The sequence below is a fragment of the Ipomoea nil genome, unplaced genomic scaffold (assembly GCF_001879475.1).
Source record: "Ipomoea nil cultivar Tokyo-kokei standard unplaced genomic scaffold, Asagao_1.1 scaffold0804, whole genome shotgun sequence".
Taxonomy (NCBI): Eukaryota; Viridiplantae; Streptophyta; class Magnoliopsida; order Solanales; family Convolvulaceae; genus Ipomoea; species Ipomoea nil.
The window spans coordinates 1285298-1304902 of NW_017617232.1; the positions used below are offsets into that span (position 1 = coordinate 1285298).

The 19605-nt window shown below is 36.2% G+C and overlaps 1 protein-coding gene and 1 long non-coding RNA gene across 4 annotated transcripts; both read left to right on the forward strand.

Moving 5' to 3' along the window:
- The first annotated feature begins 1350 nt into the window (after positions 1-1350).
- On the forward strand, positions 1351-3793 carry LOC109177449. The gene is made up of 3 exons (XR_002053589.1): positions 1351-1588; positions 3032-3115; positions 3649-3793. It is a non-coding gene; the product is annotated as an uncharacterized LOC109177449 (long non-coding RNA).
- Positions 3794-4152: 359 nt separating this feature from the next.
- LOC109177447 (pre-mRNA-splicing factor SLU7-like) lies at positions 4153-7794 on the forward strand. 3 transcript variants are annotated; one of them, XR_002053588.1, is made up of 12 exons: positions 4153-4283; positions 4859-5022; positions 5153-5265; positions 5440-5853; positions 5958-6093; positions 6180-6479; positions 6701-6917; positions 7037-7140; positions 7259-7327; positions 7423-7513; positions 7572-7610; positions 7647-7794. XR_002053588.1 is itself a non-coding variant. In XM_019326840.1 (11 exons), exons 1-10 carry the CDS (start codon positions 4268-4270, stop codon positions 7498-7500), a joined length of 1611 nt encoding a protein of 536 aa, XP_019182385.1. In that variant the 5' UTR covers positions 4153-4267; the 3' UTR covers positions 7501-7542; positions 7598-7794. The 3 variants fall into 3 exon arrangements, 2 of the variants coding, with proteins under 2 accessions (XP_019182385.1, XP_019182386.1); XM_019326840.1 differs by having other exon boundaries at positions 7423-7542; positions 7598-7794; XM_019326841.1 differs by having other exon boundaries at positions 7572-7794.
- Positions 7795-19605: the final 11811 nt, after the last annotated feature.

Here is a 19605-nt window from a genome sequence, read left to right on the forward strand (position 1 = left end):
TGTCAATAAAATAATTGTATAGGTATGGTTGAAACCAAATACGGGATATAAGGGAGAACAAATAAAAATTAGGGCATAAAATATTAAATATATACTAATATTGTTTGAGGAGATTCCGACATTAGGATTTGTGGTTACGTTCTATTAAGACTTTAATATTAGAATTAGATTAATGGTGTAGTTATAATTCTATATTAGACTTTAATATTAGAATTAGACTAACGGTGAATTAACGGAAAAATTAAATGGATAATCATATAATTAAGGATAAATTATAAAATTATAAAATCTTAAAAGAAAAAAGTTAAAACCTGAACAATATGAACCATTCATTTGATTTAATAATTTGGCAGTCATTTTTTCTACCCAATGTTAATAATTAAATAAATTCGTTGGTCAAATCCGCTAGTATAATCCGCTAACGCTAACTCCTAACTGCTGATTGTCAAACAAGGACATTGCGAGGTAGTTCTCACTTCAATTTGTTGTGTGATTTGAATACTTGGTAAATAAATATATAGCATTATTTTGTATTATAATTTTGATATTTAATTAGAAAAATAGTGCAGAAAAAAGATAATAGATAATATAGTGAATATAATCAATTGATGAATTTGAATGTAAAAATTTTTACATTTGAGAAAAATAAAGACAATATAACTAATGAAAATATTTCTTTTAATTAATTTATTGATAATTAATAATTTTTTTTTCACTGAATAAAGACATTGTAAGGATAATATAGCGAATATAATCAATTAGTAAATTTGAATATAAAAAATTTTTATATTGAAGAAAAATAAAGACAATATAACTAATAAAATTATTTCTCTTAGTTAATTTATTGATAATGATTTTTTTTTAATAAAGGCATTGTGGACACATAATTATAAATTAAAGAAATGCATATGTATTATTTTTTGTTGTAACTACTAAATTATTATTTATATATAATTTAATAATAGTAAAATAGAGTACTAATTATGCCAACTTTGATTGGGATGAGATTCGAACCTAAGACCTTTTTCTATTGAAATCAATGAGTAAGTTAACGGTGAATTAACGACAATTCTTAAAATTTTAACGGAATTAGTAACGGTGTGTGGGTATTTTAGGAAATTTTAGTGTAAAATTTAAATCTGATCAATCTTTCAATCAATCTGAGCCATTCATTTGATTAAAATCTGAAGCCATTTTTTCTACCCATTATAGGCCTACCTCTCTTAGGCTCTTATATTAGTATATATATATATATATATATATATATATATATATATATATATATATATATATATATATATATATATATATATATTGTAAGTCAACTGTTAGCCCATTCATTCTTCCTAGTCCAAATTCCCTAAGCCTCGCCCACTCGCCGGAGGTTGGAGTCACCGTAGTTGTCTTCTCAGTTCTCAGGCGACGCCTCGCCAATTGGCTTCTGGTTCTTAGGCCTCGCCTCGCAGGTCGTCTTCTCTGTTCTCAGCCCTCGCCGGAGCCCAAAGTCGCCTCCTCTTCGTCTGACACTGTGATTCACGCCCTTAAATCGCTGCCCTTCTTCGTTGGTCGTTACTCATCTTCGTCAAAGGTAAGTTGCATATATCATACTAATTTGATAATTTCTAATTTTCTATTTTAGTATTTGTTCACTTCGATTTATAATTAAAAAAAAAACACGAATTTTAATTTTATAAAAAAATTGCAAACTTGACTGCTTGCTGTGTGTTTGTCCAGAGTCCAGGCTCCAAAATAAATTACTTTAACTGAGTGTGGATTTTGCTTTTGGGGAGTTACAGACTTACAGATGATAACAAACAGTTCAGATAAAATTTATTCTAAATTGCTCATTTTGGTGTTTCTTTTCATTCCTATATTCTTACTTTTTGTGTTGGTTCAAAATCGTAAGGTTGCCATCCCTTGTAATTTATTTAATCGTAAGGTTAGTTTTATATTCCAAGTCGTATTGCAACTCTGTTATTATGCATTTGTACTATGGACTATATGTAGTATTGTAAGTTTATTTACATTTTAGTGTGAATTTGAAGACATTAAAGTACGGTAAATCTGTAGACTGTAATATTACATTATTACAATTTTTCTTAGGGATGCTCGGTTATTCGGTTATAAGTGTATGATCGGTCGGTTAGGGAGAGTAGAAAAATGCCATCGGTTATTCGGTTATCGGTCGGTTATTAACCGTAACCGAACGATGCTCACCCCTAATTATCGGCCCTAGATTGTTGTAGATCTATGGTTTTTTCTTTCTTCTCTTTACCTACAAATGTTTGTATCTGTGGTTTTATTTTTTATTTGAATAATTGCATATTCAACAGCTAAATACATGCGTTTGAAGAAAGATAAGTATTTTGTGTATGGTGGTTTTTGTCTACTGATAATAAAAAAATAGAAGTAAAAATGAATTATATATGTTGTCAGACTGATATTTTCGCTTACTTCCTATAACACACAATCTGGTCAATTTCTTCATCTCTTTAACTGTCGAAGTATAGGACAATTTTAGCTGGTGAATGATACTATTTGATTAGAAATATTTGAGTGGCTGTTCCTTTTATAGCTACGCTTTGAGAATAGCAATTCTTAATTAGTTGTTGTTATAGGTAATTTATCATGGGAATTCCAACAGGTTTATGAGTTTATCATTATTTATGATAGCACACAATACTTAATAGCTTAATTAGATTGTGCTGTTTACTGTCATTTTTAGGCAGAAATTGGAAGTTGTTATGTTTTGTGATTTAATTTTTAAGCCTTTTTGTATAGTTTTATTGAAATTATAGTTCCTGTTATCTAATAAAAATAAAAACTGTATCCAAGTAACATAAATTTATGCATACAGATAATATAGTTAATCTGGAAGAGTGTATATATATGTCTCAAGAAAGAAGGAGATGATCTGCTTTATTCAACTATGATGCTTTATTGTCTGTCATCATAATGATAAATTGTGTTACTTAAAATCATTTGATAGTATTTCAAAACAAAAAAAATCATTTGAACATTATATTTCCAGGGACCAATGCTGTGATGTTAAATTCGTATGGCTTAACAGAAGATAAAAAGGATGATCAACTGCTTTGGGACCTTCAAATATCAAGTAAGTGTTGCTATACATTATTTATGAAATAACATTAATTATTGTTTGAATACCTATGACATTTGAAAACCAATAATTGTTATGGACTATTAGTTTAAGTTACACTGTTTGTGTCATGTTAAGTTTTCCTAAATACAAACTATACTTGATGATTTATAGAATTATTTTGAAAATAACCTCTTGAAAGCTTCACACTGCTGCTTGTCTTCTACCTGTCAATAATTTCCAACACAACAAAAAATTATAAAAACAGTTTTAATTCTTTATTGTTTATTTATGGAAAATATACTACCCTTTTTCTACCAAGTATATGGCAAATGATGAAACATAATTCCGATGCCCCATTTTTCACAAATCTTGATTTAATAGCAGTTCTGTTATTTGTTACATAGCTGGTTGAAACATCACTATTTACCAAATTACTTGGTTACTCTGTCTTATGTAATCTATCTTATTTAATCTATAATCTGTTTTTTTTTACTGTATTCATGGTTTTTAGAACTATAGAATCTAACCTGCTTCTTTTTCAATAGATCAGTTACTGTAGTTACAGTCAAAGCACCACTCGTAAAGTCATTAATTCCTGTGGATTGAGACAGCACTGTTGCAGTACTGATACTGCGTAAAGGACTTTTTACAGCAGTTAACCTAAAGTCCTAAAGGTAAAATTTATACACATTTGTATTTTTTTACATCATTGTTTTGCATGTTCAAACGAATGAAGGTTCCCTGCACATAAGATTAGTGAAATAAATAAAACATTAGCATAAGGAAAATGAAATACAGTGAGCACAAAAAATGAAATGCTGTGTAGAGCAAAAATGTGTGTAGATCATAAATATCTGTAGAACCTCTATTTGGTAGTGCATAAATCTGTGTAAACAATCTAATTTCAGGAGAATGAATACATTAAACAATGACATAAAATACCACTTCATCGCAGACCAAAAGTTCTCTACTCTTTATCTGTGTAGAGCCTCTGCTTTCAGCTGTTTCATAACATCTCACACACCTTACTCTTATTGCTCTCTCCTAAATTCCTAATAAATATAGGAGAATCGATTTTCTAAATCTTTTGCAGTTTCTCTCGAGGGCTCATCGATCTTCTTCCTGAATACACTATAGATTCAATCGTCGTCGTCTCTGCTAATCATGGCTACCGCTTCAGGTTTTCTTTCTCGCCTTTTTCGTTCTTTTGTATGTATGCGTGTTCCTTATCACCTTATCAATTTGGTACCTCGATGCCAGTAGACCTGTTTGTGGACCGTGTTCTTAGTTGATTGTTCGGAAGCTCTTTACTTTAGGTTTACTTCAATTTTTTGATATACGCATAAATATCTAGAGTTAGATTTCAGTTTCAATCGTTTGGTGAATCCCGTTCGTTTTTTCCAGCTTATTTAGCTTCTGCGATTAGTAGGATTTAAAAACAAAATACTACTATTGTTTATTAATTAATTACTCCAAAGTAACTTGTTAAATTGTGTAAACGTTATTTCCAAATTAATTTTTTGTAGCTTATTTAGCATATGTGACTAGGAGGGTTATTATTATTAAACTACATACTATTGTTGTTGAATTACTCCGAAATAACTTGTTAAATTCTGGGAACGGTTTTTTCCAGGTTATGTTTTTGTAGTTTATTTAGCTTCTGTGATTAGCGCAAAAAAGTTCATTATTATTATTATTGTTGTTGTTGTTTTTGAATTTACTCTGAAATAACATGTTAAATTGTGGGAAACGCAGTTGCATTCAAATCAAGAGAAGACCATAGGAAACAGTTGGAATTGGAAGAGGCAAGAAAGGCTGGGCTTGCACCAGCTGAGCTTGATGAGGATGGAAAAGAAATTAACCCTCACATTCCACAGTATATGTCCTCAGCACCTTGGTATCTCAATGCCGAGAAACCTGTATGTTTTCTTATCTTATGCTGTTTGTAATTTGACTTTGGACTTTTTTTTTTTTCTTTCTTTGTGATATATGCATTACTTGTTATGGATGAATTATAACTTGCATACCTTTGACTTGAATGTTTTTTAGAGCTTAAAACATCAAAGGAAATGGAAGTCAGATCCTAATTATACAAAGTCATGGTACGACAGGGGTGCCAAGATATACCAGGCTGACAAATATAGAAAAGGTGCCTGTGAGAAGTAAGTCAGGCAGCAAATTCTTTTGTTTTATTATTTCTTTTTATTTCCAAAATTGTGTTAAGCAGTGAGAACCTAGTATAATTCCCTGTTGGTTTTGTGAGGAGTTTTAACGTGTTGTACTTCCACTCTTCTTTTGTTAATGCTTTCACTAAAATTTTGAAATACTTTCTGCAGCTGTGGAGCAATGACCCATACTGCCAAATCTTGTATGGAAAGGCCTCGTAAACTAGGAGCAAAGTGGACAGGGAAAAGTATTGCCCCAGATGAGAAAGTAGAGCAGTTTGAGCTAGATTATGATGGTAAAAGGGACCGCTGGAATGGTTATGATGCTGCTTCTTATGTCCATGTTGTTGATAGATATGAAGCCAGGGATGAAGCTAGAAGGAAATATCTGAAGGAACAGCAGCTTAAGAAGTTGGAGGAGAAGAACAATAATGAAAATCAGGAAGGTGATGCTAGCGATGATGAAGATTTGGAAGATGCTTTGAAGGTAGATGAAACGAAGGTTGATGAAAGTAAGCAGATGGATTTTGCAAAGGTCGAGAAGCGTGTGCGCACTACAGGAGGTGGTAGCACTGGGACTGTCAGGTGAGTTATATATATATATATATATCTATATCTACTATCCCCTGACATGCATATTCTTAAAAATGCTTAACATCTCAACGCTCTTAATGTTTTTCTCTTTTCAGGAATCTACGTATTCGAGAAGATACTGCCAAATATCTTCTTAATCTTGATGTCAATTCTGCCCACTATGACCCCAAAACCCGGTCCATGCGTGAAGACCCCCTTCCAGATATGGATCCAAATGAGAAGTTCTATGCTGTAAGTTTTGTTTTAATAGTGTTATTTAAAAAAATTAGTAATTTGCTTATATTCAATGATTGATCTGTGGTTTGGTTGTGTTATAGGGGGATAACCAAAATAGATTAAGTGGTCAAGCACTGGAGTTCAAGCAGCTCAATATCCATGCTTGGGAATCTTTTGAGAAGGGCCATGACATCCATATGCAAGCAGCTCCCTCCCAAGCTGAATTGCTTTATAAAAATTATAAAGTCAGTAAAGAGAAATTGAAGGGCCAGACCAAGGACACCATCATGGATAAATATGGCAATGCAGCTAGTGAGGAACCACTTCCTAGAGAACTTTTACTGGGCCAAAGTGAGAAAGAAGTTGAATATGATCGAACTGGCAGGATTGTGAAGGGACAGGTAATATTTGAAATAAGAGTTCATGAATATGTATTTGACATTTTTACCTTAACTGCATATATGGAAATTCTTCTGCATAAACAGTACCAACCCCATTGTCTTATATGGGAAGTTGGGATTGAATAGGAATATGTCATTGCAGCATTTGTGTTCTGCCTGTTGTTTTCTTGAGTGAATATTCTTATTCGGGTTTAACAAGATCAATACCATTTTGTCTGCAGGAGATGTCACTTCCTAGGAGCAAATATGAAGAGGATGCTTTCGTCAATAATCACACTACTGTTTGGGGTTCCTGGTGGAAGGACCACCAATGGGGTTACAAGTGTTGCAAACAGACCATCCGAAATAGTTATTGCACAGGAACAGCTGGAATTGAAGCAGCTGAAGCTGCAGGTGATCTAATGAAGGCCAATATTGCTCGCAAAGAAGCTACAGAAGGTAAGTTAATATTGCCAGTTCAAAGTATTTTTGCTATGAGCATTTGTTCCAGGTTTTATGTTATTTGTATACATGTGTGTCCATTTATATATCATCTAAATTGATTATGAATTATCCAGATGCCCATACACCAACTGAGCAGAAGAAACTTGCTACATGGGGAACTGATGTACCAGATGATTTGGTTCTGGATGACAAAAAATTGGCTGAAGCACTCAAAAAGGTATGTGCTTTCACAACCATTTCCTGTGCACCGTACACAACCAATAATTTCTCCTTACATGTAGGTTTTTATGAATTCAAAAACATTCTTTGATGCATGTTTTACGTTGTATAACCAGGAGGATGAACGGAGAAGAGAAGTGACAGATGAAAGGAAACGGAAATATAATGTGAAGTATGATAATGAGGTATGCTGCTCTCTTCATTTCATTTCATTTCTTGTATTCATACCCCATCTCCTCATCCTGTTGTAATCTTGACCATTCATGTAATTGTCTTCCAGGTCACACCCGAAGAAATGGAGGCATATAGGATGAAGAAGATCCACCATGATGATCCAATGAAGGATTTTCTGTATTGAGATGCTGATAATAATATGTTATCCTTTAGTTATTTACTCGATGTAATATTGTCAAATTTGAAGTTTAGTAATGTTATCCTTTAGTTATTTACTCAAGCCTGATGTAATATTGTCAAATTTGAAGTTTAGTTCAAACTCTGTATCAGTGTCATAGGTTTGAGACTAAACTGTTGAGAGTTTGCCTTCCCTTTAAATATATCAAAAAGATTACTTGTTTCAATCGAAATAGTGAATGTACATATGGATTCTTGTTCTCATTCTCCATCTTGAATACTAAGAAAATGTTTGAATAAAGGGTTATTATTATTATTATAGAACGAATTATGTAGTCTAACTATGGACAGAAACTATTGAAACTTTTAGTAGAGATAGAAAGTATCGAAATTTTTAGTTGAGATGTAACATGTAAAATAACTATCTATATTTTTAGTTGAGATAGAACATGTATTGTAATTGAAGTATTACAATAAGCAATTATCGTTTCATCTCTGCTCGGAAATTGGATATGAACTCCTCCGCCCTCTCTTGATTCCGTGCATCTCCGGCGAAGCCAGCACGATGACTTCCCACATATCATGAGCCTCACTGGATCCATCGTCAACAAGCTGGGGACCCATTTCTTGGCATCCGGAATCTCTGGATGCTCCTCACGGGCTCCACGAATAGCTGGTCTATATACATCGGCGCCGGTTTCTTATGAAAATCGATCCTTTTCGTCGTCTTGAAAAGAAACTTCTTCCGTTTTGCCTTGCCGGTTAGCTTCGGCCATCGGCCGAAACCACCTTTCTTGATGATAGCCTTGTCGGCGAACGGTGTCTTCCGCTGCTGCTGCTTCTTGATGACTTTGGAGCGGTTGAGGCGGTGCAGCTTGAACGGAATCAGCTTGGTGGGCAAGAGCTTCAACACCTTCATGGTGGTAAACAGTCCCTTCAAATTTATGCAAGACATATTTTCCGGTGATCAGAGATGGAGTGAAATACATGCACCGTATGATATAATAGGATTTGAATTGAATTATCCTTTATATTTAAATCAATATTTAAAAGCACTGTTATTCTGATTTGTAATATTCTGATGTGTAATAATATTTAAAAGTAGTGTTATATTGATATGATAGGATTTGAATTGTAATTATTGCAGTTTAGTTTCTCAATGTATGTTGCTTGGGAAATGAATAGGCTATTTAATTGGACGGCTATTACTTGCATTGGTATTACAAAGTACTAGTGCACCCGTATGGTGCACAACAATATGTAATAATATTATAATATATAGTATAATTGTCAAAAAATAATTGGATAGTCCACTATTTAAAATTTATTAGACATTATTGAATACTTCTTTGTATACAACATTTGTAGTCGTATTTTTAGATTTTACATTTTCATCACAAATAAGAATTTTTAATCCCTTAGGATTACTAACTCTCGACACTGCTACATACATTTGACCATGATTAAATATCGGCCTCTTCAAAAACAAACCCACGTTTAACAGTATTTGACCCTGACTTTTATTTATTGACATGGCATATGACAACATTAGGGGAAATTGTTTTCTCTGGAACTTAAAAACAATCATGGATCAGAAGGTGTTAATGACATCCTTGAAATTAAGACCTTTGTACCAGCATTTTATCCGCACAATATTTGAGCTTCTAAAACATGATCAGCCAACTTTGAAATGATCATCCTTGTACCACTGCACAACCCCAATGGGTGATCAATATTTCTCAAAAGCATAACGGGTGAGCCAATTTGTCAATGAGTGATTTGGAACTCCAGAACATCGTAAGCCATTTAAAAATTCCGGTGTGTGCAGATCAGCTAGCATGTCAACATTTGAATAAGATTTACATACTGAATTACAACTGAGATACGTCATTCCTTCAACATTATTATATTCATTCATGTATTCATTGATTGTATCTACCACATCCAAAGTTGGGGCCAAAATTGCACGATCTTTTAGATATTTAAGATCTCTATTGCAACTGCGAAACCCCAGGAATTGAAGAATTGCTTATTATGTTTCTGGGATTTTAGTTGAGCCACCAAGGTTCTTCACTAACAAACCAACATGTTATAAAGTCTACTACTCTAATATTAAAATCTAGCTCAATACAAATTTAACTATTATGATATTAAATTATAACATTCCATTCATGAGATGCACTGCATAAACTTAAATAATTTTATTGTTGATCATGTGTTAAAAAATAATTCCATTTAACTTCATTTTTTTTCAAGGGAAATTTTGTCTCTCTCTAAAATGGTCCTGCGAGTTTACTTCCACTTCTATAGTATTGCACCCTGTGCGATATATGACCATATATATAATATATAAAATAAAATATATAGTATAATATGATAAGAGAAAAAAAAAATAGAAAAGTATGAAAATCTAAAAAATTTGAAACGATAACCCAAATATATAATTATACTTTTGTATATATAACCCAAATACCATTCTATTTATTAGTCACAAACAAAATATTATGTCCCACAAATTCATATATTTGTAAATGATTTAAAAGTCATCCCTAATATGTAGTCAATCCAAAAAAATAATTTTAGCTCAAGTATAAAATATTAATCCTATCTAAATTTATATAATTAAATATTAAGTGTGGTCTAATGGTACCCGGGTTGGATTTCCATTTGGAAGATTACGAGTTCAAGCCTTAGTGGAGGCGTTATTGGTTCTTTGTGTTTCAATAGGTTGAGAAAGTATATGAACAGATACTACAATGTAATAGAGCCAGTAACTTTCAAAAAAAAAAAAAAAAAAAAATATTAAGTGTTGTTACGCAACTCATTGGTGTATGTATTAAATATGTGTCGGCTGATATTAATAGTCGCTTTGATTTACTATTAGTGTTGGTTCCACTCGTTTAGGTTGATTGTTCTCATCTTGGACATAAAAATTTTCGTATTTTAATTTAAATTCGAGAAAATTTCAATTTTGGTCATATGACTATAGGGGTTTTGTTAATTTTAACACATGACTTTCAAAAATATCAATTTAGTACCTTGAGTATGTAATTTTTGTCAATTTTAGTCACTTCGGCCAAATTACCGGTCAAATTTCGCCGGAAAAAGACAATTTTACCAGACTTCAAAAGACGATTTTGCCCCTCAAATTATAGACTAAATGAATGATTAAATTTTTCCGGTAAAATTTGGCCGACAATTTAACCGGAGTGACCAAAATTGATAAAAATTACATAGTCAAGGTACTAAATTGACACTTTTGAAAGTCAAGTGCTGAAATTAACAAAGCTCCTATAGTCATATGACCAAAATTGAAATTTTCTCATTTAAATTCCATCAAACTCATACCCATTATTAATAACATTTTTCAATTTCAATTAAGGCAAAATTCATTTTTTTTTTAAAGAGTCATTCAAGACTAAATCTGCAAGAATTGATAGCATAAATTATCATTTAATTTAATATATATAACATCAATTAAAATTAATAATTTACCTCTATTAAATAACAACCATTATTACATGGACCATTTTTAAAAATATAGTTAAAAAATATTATTTTTGTACGTAAAGTACATTTTTTGAAAGTATATTATTTAAACATGAAAGTACATTATTTTATATATACTATCAAATAATGTGACTTTAGTACACTACAAATGTGCTTTTAATATATTTAAAATATACATGATATTCATGGTTCACACAGCTCAGTGGACTATGGTCCACACAATAAATAATTAGACCTTTATATTACAACTTAATATAATATAAGGAAAATGACACTTTTTCTCCCTGAGTTATATACTTATAGCACTCCCCCCTCCCCCCCCCCCCCCCCCCCCCCCCCCCCCGAATTATTCAAGTGGCTATTTTTCCCCCTAAAATGTTAAATTGACATATTTACCCTTAAAATAAATATTTTATTTATTTTTCTTCTCCAACAAATTATGACCACAATTTTGTTCAAACCAAACAGACACTATAACAACCAAACCGAAATATTCTAATTACAATTTAGAATCAAAACCCGGTATTTAGAGTTTATTAAAATCGCGAACCGGGACGACCGGTTCATGTTCCGAACTGGAAAAAAATAAAATACATTTATTGTTGAATTTAGACTATTTTAAAATAAAAAATAAAATTTTAAAATAAATACGGTTCAAAATTGCGGACTGGATCCGGAGCCACTGGTTCACAGTTCACGATCCAGTTTTTTTATTCATAATTTTAAATAACTGAAATCCAAATATTGAATTTTTGATCTGAATCATAACCGAAAACTTTTAATTCGATTGCTATAGGGTCCGGTTCATTTCGAATTGAACCATGATCATCCCTACGTATACACAATAATTTGTTGGAGAAGAAAAATAAATAAAATGTTTATTTTAAGGGTAAATATGTGAATTTAATATATTAGGGGGGGAAACCGCCACTTTTAAAATAATTGAGGGGGCTAATGTGCTTACATGAATAATTTAGAGGAAAATGACATTTTCCCTAATATATATATATATATATATATATATATATATATATATATATATATATATTACTTCTGTGAAGGGGATACCCAAAAAACAAAGAGTTTAGCTTTTAGTATATACAAAACGCCAAGAAGGATTGCTCAGTACATCATCTTCCAAAAGTCCAAGGATTTCCTCAGGTGGTTCGGTAAGAATCTGAAGACCATTGGGGCACTGTAGAGCAAGGTTGGCTAACGAATCAGCCACTTGATTCTGTTCACGGTTTATGGCATCAATTCGCCATACCTCGAAGAATTGCAGCTCTCTCATACAAGCTTCCAAAATGTTATGGGAAGCAATGGACGGGGGTTTGCAGCTGTTAAACTTAACTCCCTGCTTAAAACTAACCACTGAACTACCCAGATCTAGACGTCTCAGCTAAGGAACAAGCTACAAACAGAAACTGGTACCACAAGGACCCTAAGCTAGATCACTCGGGATCAAAGAACCAGGATGGCGTCTTCAACCGTCCTTCATTGACTTCTTCAACTAAAGGAAGCAGGGTACACACATTACACAACTTGAGTTCGGCATCTGCTTGAACTTGATCCGTCACTTCCAGACAAAGGCAACGACTGCCAGATCCAACAAACGAGCAAGATGTCCTTCTCCCTAACTCTTGGGCTAACTTGATGCCTGCTGCCAACTTAACACTTGCATTAACACACAACCACGACTCACTGCAAGGAAGCGCTTGAAAACTTCAAAGCTTCGGTTCGGATGAAAGGTCCAAAACAGGAACGGTAACAAAGGAGAAAGGTAACTCAGGGGAAAGAAGGCTTACAAGAATCGGTTCGGTTCAAAGGAAAAGATTAGAGTGAAGGGTTTAAGGTTTGAAAACTCGAAGATCATATTGGTTAAGAAGAGAAGAGAGGTAAACAATGCTTCAACTTAAGAAGTAAGGAATCAAAACGAGGTTTAAGGGAGTTGAAAAGGATTTCCCCATGGAAGGTATCCGGTTTAAGCTCAAGGATAACGTTGATTAGGAAGGGAATCAAGATTTTCAAAGTCACAACTTAGGAAAGATGAGGTTGTAACCTTGAACGAAGTCAAATCAAGAAGGGAACAAGAGCGAGGTTTGAAAGGATAGGAAGGTTTTCTCGAGGAGGGAAAGGGATTTATCGAGGGTAAGAGAAGAAGATCGGTTTCAAGGGACAAAAAGGGTTCACGACTTCCGATGAAACTTTGTCTTAACGCTGATCACTATGCTTGTCGAACTGAAGGTTCTCTACTACGACTCTGCCATGACTTAACTCTTAGGCCTTGCCAGATTCCTCCATAAGCCGAAGTCATCGCCGCCTTGCACAAGATGGTTTGGAAAGAAACAAGATCGATGTTCGAAAGAAAAATGATCACTTGGCAAAAAGGGTGATTGGGTTTGTCTAGGGAAAAGAAAGATTACAGAGGGCCAAGGGTGACTCTTGAACAAGCTAACGCCCGAAGCTAACACGCAAGGAAGGCCACAACGACAAAGGAAGGTGCAACAAAAGGGGTACAAGAACTTACTTCATCATTTCCCACTTGTATCTGCCTCACGACTGTGGATCTTGCCTTGCCGAGGTCCCGACTTCGTACACAGGTCTTGGATGTTACTTCCACTTCGAGGCTTGCTTCCTGACTGGGGTCTCACACTACCAACTAGTTTTGAGTCCACTGATGTCTTCCTCTTAGTTCTGCACTCAAAGGACCGGTGACCCTTCTTGCCACAAGCAAAACACTCTACTGGTTTCTCTAGACAGTCCATGCCGGGGTGGTCACTTCCACACTTCTTGCAAATAGAGCGCATTCCCTTAGCCTTGTCGCCCCAGATTGGCTGGGGAGTCTTACCTCTCTGAGATACGTCTCTTTGTAGACTTCTTGTTGATACAACACCAGTAGCCATCAAACTCCTAACCACAGGTGTAACACTTCCATCAAGCTTCCTCTTACGGTTCTCCCGGATTCCTTTCTGAACTTGCTGTACTCGGTAGGGGTCGGCTGCACAAAGGTAGGCCTCCTTGACATGAGCAGGATAGAACCGCTCACGTAACTTAACCTTCAAGTTTTCCCAACTGAACTCCGGATCTCGTCTACGAGCTGGCCTTTCAAGCATCCACCACGAGTCCGCTTCTTGGCGAAGGTAGAACGTAGCCAACTCTACCTGGCGATCCTCCGGGCAAACCACAGCTTCGAAGATCTTGTCAAACATCCGGATCCATTTTTCCAGCATAGCGGGATCTTCTTCACCGGCGAAGGTCGGGGGACGGAGACTTGCGACTTGGCGTACTATGTCATGATTCCCACTCTGAGGAGGGTGGTTGTTGTTGAGGAGAGCATTGCTCAGCGTCTGGGTGATCTGTGTCAGTTGATGCAGGCTGTTAGCTAATTGTTCGTTGGTGGCTGCTTCTGAATACCTTGCACGACGTCTCGATGGTGTCATCCTTGACTTCTACAGCAACAGCACGATAGCGGGAAAGACTTAGGGCCCACACCCTTACCTGGTGCCTTAACTAAAGAGAAACAAAGCTAAAAGGAAAGCAAGCACAGACAACACAACAGAAAACGATAAAAGAACTCACAATCTCACCGCGCGTTCTAAGGATCCTATGTCATAAAGACTTAGATACTTAAGGTCACCTTAGGGTCTCAAACCACACTTAACTTCTTAAAAGTCCAGACTCTAACATCCTAGGCTCAAACCTAGGCTCTGATACCAACTGTAACACCCCCGATTTTCACAACATTTTAAAAGCTTAAATACGTAAGGCAAGGTAACTAATAGGTATCATAAAACGTAAACAACAGCGGAAGTCTTAAATTAAAAACGGGAAAAGCGGGAAGTGCTATGCCACATCCACCTCAAGTGGATGCACATGCTAGTATAAAACAAACATACTATCCATGTTCAAACAACCCAAGGCACACAGGCCCAGAACACTATTTACACGGTCCAAGGGAGCTACACTACAACCAACAGCTAGCGCACTCGCCATAGGCTACTCAATACATGTAAAGCAACATAAAAAAAGGGGACGACGCCCGGTCAGCGAACATTGCTGGTAACCCGTCAATACGCGTTAAGTAGCATATATAGATAGTATAAAACAAACCATTTTCGAAACGGAATACAATATATATCAGTTCAAAAGTCATAGAGAGAAGTCAACTGCAAAGACTCTATTTCACTCTCAAAAGAACAAGGGAAATCAACATCCCAAGACAACATCAAGACAAGAACAACAACAGTACAACTCAACACAGCTCAAGATGTAATCTACTGATCACACAGTAGAAAACATCAAGACAAGGACAACAACAGTAAACAAGTACAACTCGAGGTGTATTCTACTGATCACAAAGTAGAATACCACCCGACATGCTAATCAGAAAATGATAGACATTCACTTATTGGCAACTACATGCCACAGTGACACTTCATGTCACAAGTTCCAACCGTATGCCTTGTTCTAACCTTATGGCTACCCCCGACCTTATTACGGTTCCAACCTTTACCTCCTAGTGCCACCCTGTACTTCTGAGTCCAACCTTGTACCGCCGGAACCGTCGTCCCCCCTCCAACATAGCCTCCAACATACCACCAATTCATGAGTACACTAGGGTACTTTTCATTTCAATCACACAGCCTCCAACAAATGAGCCTACGCTCAGATTACACCACCAATTTCATTTCATGGCCACCACGAGGACCACATCTGTACCTTGGTGATTAATGTCCCATACCATTAACCGTGCAATCAAGGTACAACCAATACACACATTTTCATCACATGAATCAATCAATGGATCACAACAAAGATATGAAACCATACTCAAAAAAGAAGGATTACAATCCGACTCCAACGATGGTCAACACAAGTTGCCATCCACAATAGGAAAGAACAAACCACACACGCTAGCATTTCAACATCAAACTAGCATGCTTATCAAACGGGTAAACCAAAATTAGTTCCATAGAACATACAAGACTCATCATAGTCCAACGAATCGCAAAGTTGGACACTTAGCCCGATTCAAGACACCAAATCCTACAAGGATTCCTAACATACCGTTCTAGACATACGAAACACCAAAAAGACACTCAAATAGCCCAACAAAACAACATCGGGAGGTCAAAACATCAATTACCGAGTCAAAAGAATCACGCGGAACAAATCCCCGAACGACCACAAATGTGTATAGTACCCCGCGTGTGGGGCCACGGGTGGACCTCTACCCGTGGTTCCGCCCGCCGGTACCACTACCCACGAGGCATGTACCCCGCGGGTGGGGCGGTGGGTGGAGCTCTGCCTGCCGTTCCGCCCGCGGGTACACTCCTGTACCACAAATAATCCCTTCGGGGATTTTCAACAAGTCCAAAACACCCAAAATCTCACACAATAAAACAATATGACTTGAACCCAAGAAATAGCCAAGCAATGACATACAAGAACCCTAATAACAAGCTCTAGATATCTATTCTCACAAGACAATGCATCAAATCTCACATTTCATAGCAAAAATCACAAGTAGAAGTCAAGAAATCATCATATAGGTAAGAAATTAGATTTTGTAAAGCATGAGTTACCTTTGTAGCCTAAACCTTCACTTTTCACACCCTTAAAAGCTTCTCCTAAAGATCTCCTTCAACTTCAACTTCAAGAACACACCAAAAGACAACAAAGATTCTATTTTTAGAAAAAGACACCTAAAAAGGTGCTAAAAACACCAAGGGATCAAAGATCTTACCCTCCCCTATGCTCAAGGTTAAGAAAGTATGAATCTTGGAGACCAACTTGTAGAATCTAGGGTTGCCCAAAACTTGGCTTGAAGAAGAAGCTATCAAGTTTCTAGAGAGAAGGTGGAGCTTTTGTGTTTAGGGTATTAGGTAAATGAAATGAAGGATGATGCTAGGTTTGCTTGGGGCACAAACATAAGGTAAAAAGTCTTCTTTGCCCTTACTAAAGTTGGAAGAGTAAGGAGACAAGGGAACAACTCATAAGGCATAGAGTTCAACTCTTTGACTTGGATTGACTAGTCAATTTCTAGTCATCCGACTATTGAATTTTCAGGATTTTAGGAATAAATTACCAAATAAACTAGGATTAATTATCTAATTAATCCTTAAATAGATTTTGGATTTACGAGGTGTCACATCCTCTCCCCCTAAACAGAAGCTTCGTCCCCGAAGCTTGTGTACGACGAATTCAAACATAACGGCAAAACGAAACAACAATGTGACAAGAGAAACAAGAACATCCTTGGACCAAATTTCAAGAATTCAAAAAGGTATAAAATTGTCAAGAAGTCAAGACATTGCAAGATTTTAAAAGATCACAAGAGGAATTTTCTTGAGCACAACAAACACTAAGGCCAAAATACAACAACCAAAGCCTTCTAAACAACACTAGAGTCCCAAACAACTAGATTCTAGCAAAGCAACCCAACTACACTAACTACCCCAACAACGATCAGAAAACAAGATAAACAAGAACAAGCAACAAAACACAACCAACAAGCGCCAACAACAGAACGGCAACAACAAACGAGGGAAGGAAAACGAGCTTCCACAACAAAACGGTCGGCTTGCGAAACGGGTGACAAAGTTTAGAGATAAGATGCAAACGAGGTTTTAAACAAAAAGGTGTTCGCCACCAACCAAAGTTAGAGAAACCAAAGGTTCAAATAAGGTGGTAAGATTGATAGGCTTGGCCACAACGAAGTTCAACACCAAAACCGTCGGTTAACAAAACGAGTAACAAGGCTTAGAAACAGGTTGATGGTCCACAAAGCTAAGGCAAGAAAGAAAGATAAGGTGATAGATAAAAGATTTACCGAAAAGGGAAACTAACCCTACCTTAAACTTAACTCCCTACTTAAAACTAACCACCGAACTACCCAGATCTAGACGTCTCAGCTAAGGAACAAGCTACAAACAGAAACTGGCACCACAATGACCCTAAGCTAGATCACTCGGGATCAAAGAACCAGGATGGCGTCTTCAACCGTCCTTCGTTGACTTCTTCAACTAAAAGAAGCAGGGTACACACACTACACAACTTGAGCTCGGCATCCGCTTGAACTTGATCTGTCACTTCCAGAGGGTGCCAAGAAGAACAATCAACTGATGAGAAAGTATACTTGGTTCTAAATAGTTGTATACACAAAAAATCCTCGTTTTGGAGAATTCTCCATCCAAGCTTCGCAAGGAACGCCGTTTCATTGGTTCCAACTTCAGTATACCCAAGCCGCCAGACGCTTTGCTTTTCGTGACAGCCTCCCAATTGACTAGGTGACACTTGCTTTCTCCATCTTTGCTGCCCCATAAGAAACTCCTAACAAGCTTTTCTATTGCCGAAACAACCCCCACAGGCAAGAGGGTAGATTGCATCGTATAATATGGGATAGAAGAAAGCACGGAATGGGCTAAAACATGCCTGCCTGCAAAAGAGAGGGTCTTGGTTCTCCAACCAGCAAGTCTAGATTGGACCCTTTCCAATATGCCTGCATACGAATCCCTCTTTAGCCTTCCGTGAATCGATGGGATGCCCAGATATATACCCATGTCCACCACTTTGGGAATACCAGCAATCTCCATAATCTGCTGCTGCAAGTCCGGCGATGTGTTTTTAGAAAATAAGATAGACGATTTCTGAAAGCTAACTTTCTGCCCGGAGCAAGCACATAACTGGTACAGGCAGCTTCTCATCACTTGAGCTTGTTCCACTGAAGCCTCCCCAAATAAGACCAAATCATCTGCAAAAAAGAGATGTGACACATTGGGTGCATTTCTAGCAATTCTAATTCCTTTCCAATGCCCAGACAAATCGTCTCATATCGAAGTTGGCCTGCTTGATTTCTTCACTACCAAATAGCGTATTGACTTCAGTCCATTCTGATTCTGAAATGATTGGAAATTTACCACGTAATAAAACCATAATACTGCTAGTTGGTTCTTCTGCAAAAAGATTAAAAAAATAGTCCCTAACATGGTCCAAAATTTGGCTCTCCTCCTTAATCCACCAGTCCTCATCATCTTTCAAAGATAAAACTCTGAAATTAGCCTTCTTCGCAACGGTTTGCAGCATGGTAAAATTGTGTATTCCGGTCACCCGAAAGAATCCATTCTTCCCTTGACCTTTGAAACCACAATAATTCCTCTTGAAAGAGTGTTTCATTTAGCTCCTTTCTCAGTTTTCTTTCAAGTTTAATCAAATTAGGTCTGGAATTTAAAGCCAAGCTTCGTTGAATTCCTCCTAGCCTTGCAAATAAAAGATTTTTCCTATGGAAAATGTTGTCAAAGGTGTCCCTGTTCCATCTAGTTAATGCCAAAGCTGAAGCTTTCAAATTAGATCCCACATCCAACCCTTCATTCCAAGTTTGCCTAATCAGAAACTGAAACGAGGGATGTGTTGACCATGCAATATTGTACCTAAACTTCTTGTTTGCAAACTCTCTAACATGAGGATTTAAACTGACAAGCAGAGGGGTATGATCAGAACTAAGGATTGGTAGGTGTTCCACCATAGTATCCGGGAACTTGATCTTCCAATCTACATTGCCGAGAACTCGATCTAGCCGAACACCCTTAAAGGTGGACGAATT

Coding starts and splice junctions, on each gene's coding strand:
- LOC109177447 (XM_019326840.1), top strand. Junction 6,094..6,179: donor CAAATGAGAAGTTCTATGCT/GTAAGTTTTGTT, acceptor GTTGTGTTATAG/GGGGATAACCAAAATAGATT. Junction 6,480..6,700: donor GCAGGATTGTGAAGGGACAG/GTAATATTTGAA, acceptor TTTTGTCTGCAG/GAGATGTCACTTCCTAGGAG.